The 7654-nt window shown below is 37.7% G+C and overlaps 1 protein-coding gene across 1 annotated transcript; it reads right to left on the reverse strand.

Annotated features, from left to right (window-relative positions):
* Positions 1-6552: 6552 nt before the first annotated feature.
* LOC110667892 (uncharacterized) lies at positions 6553-7034 on the reverse strand. Its single transcript, XM_021828856.2, has one exon. The coding sequence runs from the start codon at positions 6958-6960 to the stop codon at positions 6754-6756; it is 207 nt and encodes a 68-aa protein (XP_021684548.1). The 5' UTR covers positions 6961-7034; the 3' UTR covers positions 6553-6753.
* Between the last annotated feature and the right edge of the window lie 620 nt (positions 7035-7654).

Raw genomic sequence — 7654 nt, forward strand, 5'->3', positions numbered from 1 at the left:
GACTACGAGGTGACAAATAGTAATAAGACAGCAGACTGATTAGCTTGAGGGCTGATGTTCTTTGTGAACTGAAGGGTGCTTAGCTAAAATGCAATCAGATTAAGATAAAAACCGAGTGAAATGAAATTGAGCTTGAATAATGGGAACGAAGGCAGAGATGATAAAGGGCTGAAAGTGAGAGTGTGACCAGATAATGAACAAACTAAAAATGTAGAGTTCCAGTATTCAGAATCCTTTTCAAGAAAACACTTCAGAAAACTAGTTTCAAAAGTCTTTCTAATAAAAACTTCAAAGTAGTAGAGTAACAAACTGAATTAAGTTTCAGAGTTCTTCCGCTATAATAACTACCTCTCTTTTTTTGCCCGTCCCTTGAACAGTTTTTCATGCAGGTATTTATAGGAATCGGGTGCTCCCCATGAAGGGTCAAGATTTATTTTGAGAGAGATGGAGGGTCAAGATTTCGAAGGACATGATCGGGTGTTCAAGAATTAAAGAGAATCAAAATGAATGGCTGAGATCACTCTTTTGAATATTTGTCCTTTTCTTCTTTCAATCTAACGGTCCCAAATCTTCTCGTCCGGAACGATCTGAGGGCTAAGAGCGAAAGACGCTGGTATTGTCGTCTTCTCTCTTGATCCAAGGGTTCCGGGTTTGTCCTTACCAGTGAGATCAACGGTGGGGATTGGGATGTACAGGACTGTCATGACATACCCTACCACCGCCAAGATTAAGTGGCGATTCTTAGGCGTGCGGTGGAGATCTCGTCTGCCACGCTTTAACTACCTCGGCTCTGATTCTGACGACGGTTATTTGGGATTTGTCTTATTCTTTTTGCCTTCCGATCCCTCCCATGCTCCTATTCCGATCTCTCTTGCTGATCCCCCATCTTCCGATCTCTATTATCCCGATCTTTCCCTTTCTCAGGTCCGGTCTGGTCAAAGCATTAATTTCCCCTCGATTCCCGAAGCGTTCGCTTCATTTTCTGCTCAGCAATAAATGCCCGTTTTCCCCTATATATACCCCGATTTACAGAGACATTTCCTTCATCCGATTTTCCTCTCTTCCTTCTTTCTTTTCCGATTCAATGCCCGGATCGTTCCGGTCATGATTGTGGTTTTTGATCCCTCTCCGATGGACTTCCTTATTCCTCGACTGAAAATTTACGACCCTGGTGATCGCATAACCTTGTCTGATGATGGTGAGAGGACTGGGTTAATTGACCGATCTGGATTGCAGACCTCGACCGTGCCGATCCCGAGTTGTTCAACTGGCATGATCGACAAACTGATTTTGGCCGAGCAAATCGATGCTTCACGACCCTTGGCGGTTGCTTCCTCAAGTTCATTCGGCTTCTCACCACATTGAGTGTTCCGACAGCGGTTTCCTTCCACATTGGGTGTTTCGACAGCGGATTAAGCTCCGATCGGCGACACCCTTGGGATCAGTTATAAACCTGGGACTCTTTAGATAGGATGTTCCACCGGTCTCTAGAGATCGCCCAAATGATGTAATCCTTCAATGTAATCAGATCTCTAGAGATCGCCCAAATGATGTAGTTAGACCTTCATTGTAATCCGATCCCTAGAGATAGCCCAAATGATGTAATCCGATCTTTTGGAAATAAAAATCTTGTTTCTCCAATTATTATCTTGTTGATTATTTTCCAATCTCTGATATATTTGTCCGATCTGGTTCCTAACAAAACGACTCTTAACTAATCCTTCATTCAAAATATTCAACTTATTATGCCGATCTCCATTTAACCGATCTCCTTGGAATGTTCAAATATTTGAGAGAAGTGTCAGAACAGCTGGCGAGTCCCACCAATCGATGCGTTGCCTAGAACCTCGTGAGCATTAAATGCTCGGACAAGTATAAATAGGGGTGAGGGGTTAGCCATTTGCTCCTGTATGTCATTTTCAATCTCTCGCTCACAACCTCAAAGTTCTCTCGTTTGCTCAAGTTCTTCCGACGCCGATCAGACTCCGGTAAGGGCTTTGATCTTCTTTTTAGTTTAAGTTCTTTGTTTTCTTTGAAAATGAGTGGTGCCGAAGGTCAAAGAGCGGCGAGTCCTCCTTCCATTCAGTTCTCATGGTCGTCTGACGAAGAAGAGGGGGTCGGGCCAAACGCGCAAACAGAACCTCCTAGGGCCTCTGCTCGGCTCGGGCGGATCGACCATCAAGGCACGCATCTTCTTCAGGAGGAGAATCTCCCTATGGAGGAGCTGCCATCGATCTTACAAGAGTCCGATCTACAATCGCTTAGCCAGAGTACAATATTCGCCTCGATTCGCATTTAACTTATCCGGTGCCACGGCGATCACCGAGCCGATCACTTCTTTGAAGTGAATGACCTGGTTATGGTATACGAGGAACGCTTAAGGCCGGTCTTGGTTCCTCCGGATGACTTCTTCAAGGAGGTCCTAAAACTTCACTGGGTGTGCATTGCTCAAGTTCATCCTAACTCGTGGCGGATCTTAGTAGCCTTCCGAGGTCTATGCCGAGCTAAGGGAATCAGACCTACGGCTAAGGTGTTCGCCGAATCAAGACAGCTAACTCGCCAAAGGACGACGAGCACTGGTTCTTTCAGGCGAAGCCTCATTGCGGGCTCTTCACCGATCTGCCCTCCTCCCTTAAAAATTGGAAGAACCGCTTCTTCATTCTAAGGAGCAAAAATCTGACCTGCTTTGAGGACTTCCCCCGTAGCTGGTGGCACCATGGGCCCCTGCTTCCGAAGCGCATTAACCTGAACCAGGAGGAAAGCTTAATAGTGATGGATCTGAAGAATCAGGCTGCCACTCAAAAGTATTCCTGTTTAGATGCGGTGACCGCCGAGCTGCACCATTGGACCATACAATGCTCACCGCCAAGATCGCGATCTTCCGCTCTCGACCTCTAAGATCGTATTTTCTACATCTCGGATCTCGGGACCTTAGCGATCTCACCGACTCTTCTTTGTGCGGTATGGCGGGTGATGAGGGTTCTAGGAAGGAAGAAAGAAAGAGAGATCTCCCGGAAAGTAAAGGAGATGAAGCGTTCGGAAAAGCTTCGAACTCCCGGCCATGAACCAGGGGAGACGCAAGGAGGCCCGTCCCGACCTTCGTGTCCGTCGATCACTGAAGCTGTCCGATCTCCTCCTCAACAGGAAGAGCCGGCTCCACCCCCTCCAGTTGCTCCAAGCACAGAAAGGGGTCCTTCTCAATCTTTTGTGAGATCCTCTTCTCGTGGCGCTCAAACGTTGATCGAGTCCCTGAAGAATAACCGGACTGTTCGGGAGAACCCCGATTTTGCCAAAGTCTTGGGGTCTTCCATCTGCCTTCGGGAGGATCGAGACAGGCTGTCCCCGGACAGCCTTGACGATATCTTGACTCGCTCCATGAGCCTGAACGTGGAGTGCACGTGAACTGCACCATAGTTCGGGAAAAGGCTCATCGCCTGGGCAAGGAGGTCGAGAAGAAGAATCAGGAAATGGCTTCCCTCCGATCCCAACTCGCATCCGCTCAGGATTACATATCTCAAGTTGAGGGGCGGGCGAAGTTCTATGAAGACAGAGTGGCCGAACAGAATCATGTTCTGGCTGAAAGGGATCATGCTCTCAGGGAAGTTGAGGCGCTCCGGGCCAACGAAGCTTCTCAGGTCGCCCAACTTATCGAGGAGCTTAAGGCGAAAGACGAAGAAATGGTGACAGGGATAGCTGGTGCCTATGTGAATGCTCACAAGGACCTCTTGGCCGAACTCCAGAAGCGTTACCCAGAAGAGGACTTCTCTTGGATGGCCGACCTGGCTCCCAGGGGCGAGGGTGAGGATAGTGAAGAGGAAGGAGAGGATGAGAAAAATTTAGATCAGGCTGGGGGTGATCCCCCAGCAGAATAACTTGTACAAATTTTACAATGAAATGAAATAGAATGCCTTTTCGTTTGATGAATGGTTGTGATCGGAAAATTTCTAAACACTTGATTGTCTGAGTATATTGAAACAACTATTATTATCCTAAGTGTGAGAGATCGGAAAATACAACATGCATGAGATTGCTAAACGGAACTTAATTAAGAATTTTGGCTTGAACATCTAAGATCGGGATCTTCATTAAACCGGATTAGAACCTTGGCTTGGTTATTTCTAAACTTTTAAAAGAGAGGTCGATTATAAATATTAGCAGCAAGGTTCTAGTGTTAATTCAATCTTGTCTGACAAGAGAGATCGGGAATACAGTTAACTGGTCAGGATATTCGACAATTAGCTTGAGAGATCGGTGAATGATTTGAGAGACCGGTAAGGCTTTAACGGATACGAGAGCTTAGCATTGACTCAACTCTCTGTGAAGAGAGATCGGAACTGTGATTAGATGGCAAGAAGAGACTTAGTGCTAGGGATCGGTTTCGAAGTTTATTGATTCTGGGGATCGGTTTCAAAGTTTATTAATTCTGGGGATCGATTTCAATGTTTATTGATTCCGGGTATCGGTTTCAAGGTTTATTGATTCCGGGGATCGGCCAAAATATGGTGTCGACAATATTGATTAGAAGAAAAATATGCAAATGCAGTACATAATTCAAATGGCAACTATTTTCAAAATGCATCCCAATTTTGACAATTATAATAAAAATTTGAATAAAAAAAATTCTTAAATTTATAATAAAAATTACAAATAAAATTTTAATTAAAAAAAATTAAAAATAATACTTTTATTTAGCATGTGGAATAGATTTTATGTTATATAAGATAAGATTTAGATCAATACTAAAGAAAATGTACGAGAAAGTATGTACATGTAATGTGAATTAAAAATTTTAAATTGTTGCACTCACAAGTCACAAGTTTAGCTTTGTGATACGCCTTTCAATTTATTAGACAAACAGCGCCCATGTTTAAATTCTCCTTCACCTCCTTTGTAGTAATAGTAATAATAATAATTACAACAATAATAATATACAGAAGTAGGAATGAAATTCACTTTTCATATTATGAAATTATCATTTTTTTTAGAGAGATTATTATTTTTATATACACTAATAATTATTTATATCTTAAAAAAATTATTAGATGTATCTAATATACATAAATTATTTCATATAATCACATAAAATTCACACCATAATATGAAAAAGGCTCACTTTTCTATGACTATTATTTCTGTACGCACCCAAATTATTCTATTCTCCTCCATACCGTAAAGAATACCAGGGCTTGTCTATAACCATTCTTTTTGTAACAATTTATTATAATAATAAAAAAAATTCTCAGCTAGTCTATTTTATAAAAAATAAATTATATATAAAAAATGTTTCTGAAACAAATGTTTTTTTATGAAAATATTTTTTAGTATTTAATTATAATATTAAATTAATAATATATATTTTTATTATATATATATATGAGTATTTTTAAATTTTAATAAAATTATTAAAATTTAAAAAATAAAAAATAATTTTATCAAAAAAATATTTTTTTTAAATTTTATTTTTTTAAATGGTTTTAAAACTTGAAAATACAGAAAATATTTTATAATAAAATATTTTATGTGAAAGAAACGCAACCTAGAATGTAAAACCTTTGTCTCTTAATTTTCACATCCTTTAAAATATATTTAAAGACCCATTAGATTAATCTTGATTTGCTAGTATTAACTATTAATTACTATGAAATTAGCATTAAGATAAATTTGATTAATTAGTTAATCTGCAATTTCTATTTTAATAATTTCGTATGATTCCTTTTCAAAGATGCGAATACATGTAATTTCAATTTTGAAAAGATAATAATTGTATTGAAGGAATGATTTGGTTGTCAAGAACAGACTAGTTTTGTGGCAAGCTCTCAATCAAACAAATTTGTGGCCTTCAATGTTAAAAATATGGCACGTTTGTCAGAAATATTAAAGATAGCATTTATTACCATTATTTTTTTGTCTGACATTTTTTAGTATATATAATCGTTTATCACATTGAAATAGTCAAAATTATTTTAATTAAGTCTTTAATTTTATAAATCATTCTGGTTATATTATTTTTAATTTTATAAAAATTAAAATAAAATTTTATTTATTTAAATTTAATATATCATAAATTTAAAATAAAAAAATATAATAAAATTTATTTATTAAATATATAAATTTTATATAATTATATTTTAAATTTATAATGAATAAATATGAACCAAAACTTGTGAATTTTATCTTTTTCATTTTAGTAGAGGGGAATTGAAAGAATAACTGGACCAACCACCACTATACAGTCCTATCATATTTTGAATCCAAGGATTCAAGTCGAATGAACTAATTGAGGCTTCTAATTTCTCAGTCTGGCTGCGCTAAACTGTTCATCACTGGCCTTTGCTTAATGCCTAAGTTTTGTGCTTAAAAAAATTAAAAAGAAAAAAAAGGAACAGAACAGCAAAACACAACCAACGGGAGTACATCATCCCTACTTTATCATGCTGAAGCCAATTGAGGATCCAATTTGGTAATTGGAGACGACTCTAATGGTATTGAGTTAAAGCATGCATTGAAAATTTTCCAAGACAGTTTTCAAGATTTCTCATATGCACAATAAAAGGAATAAGAGAAAACTCACGATTATTGAATCTCAAATACATCTTACATGAGCTAACTACATATGAATTGCAGCTTCTCAAGCTCACAACAAATGCATTAATAATGCATAAATCGAGTTACCTACAGATGTAAACAGAAAAGGAATAGAAGATTGTCCCTACTGCAGTCATGAACTAATCTGATATATAGTTCTAAAACTTTCTACCTGTAAGATTTAAGAATAGATCCACAAAATGTACAAATGATAGCTTTCCAAGATTTCCAATGAAATGGAATATAACAAAACCTTGTAGCAGTTCTCATGTCAGCCACGCTAGCTCCGCGGCCGCAGCGCGAACAGGATCCGGCCACCGGCTTGCTTCTCTTAATCTTCCTTCTTTGGTCCACCAAGAAGCAGAAACAAACCATGAGGTTATGACGACTAGCCAGGTATCAGTAGTTTTCAAATTCGGGTTTCCACAAGGTATGGGAAGGCAAATAAATTATAAAGGAACGTGTCAAGGTCGAGCTATTAGAGAATTTGGCGGCAGCGATACTAACCGCTGGATGATTGACACGTGGAAGGTTGTGAAAGGAGGAGTTAGATGCGTAAGTTTCCAGCTTTCATGCATTGGCAGAGGATAATCTGCATCAGATCATGGTGTGGATGGTTGACAAGTGTACAATGCAGTTGGGGTGTTTAAATTAATTAATTAATTGGATTCTGATACGGATCGTTGAGTAACAATTAAAACATGAGGACCACATAAAATTTACGTACTCTGTGACGTAGTAAATGTTCATTTGATGTTATAATTTGAATTATTTTTAAAAATATTTATTCAGAATTTTAAATTTTATATTTTATTTTAAATTTAACATGTTTTAGATTAAAATTTTAAAATAATAAATAATTTTTAATTTAAAATTTTCCATAGCATGTAAAAATCTTTTTCTTAAAATTAATTATTTTAATCTCTCAACTATAATTCTAAACAGATTTTAATATAAAGGAAATACTTTTGTTATTGTTTAAGTTAATTAATTATTTTATTTTATTTTAATTATATATTTAAAAAATATATAGTACTTGCCTTGTTGCGTTAATATTTTGTTGAGTTCT

Source organism: Hevea brasiliensis, chromosome 4 (assembly GCF_030052815.1).
Source record: "Hevea brasiliensis isolate MT/VB/25A 57/8 chromosome 4, ASM3005281v1, whole genome shotgun sequence".
NCBI lineage: Eukaryota > Viridiplantae > Streptophyta > Magnoliopsida > Malpighiales > Euphorbiaceae > Hevea > Hevea brasiliensis.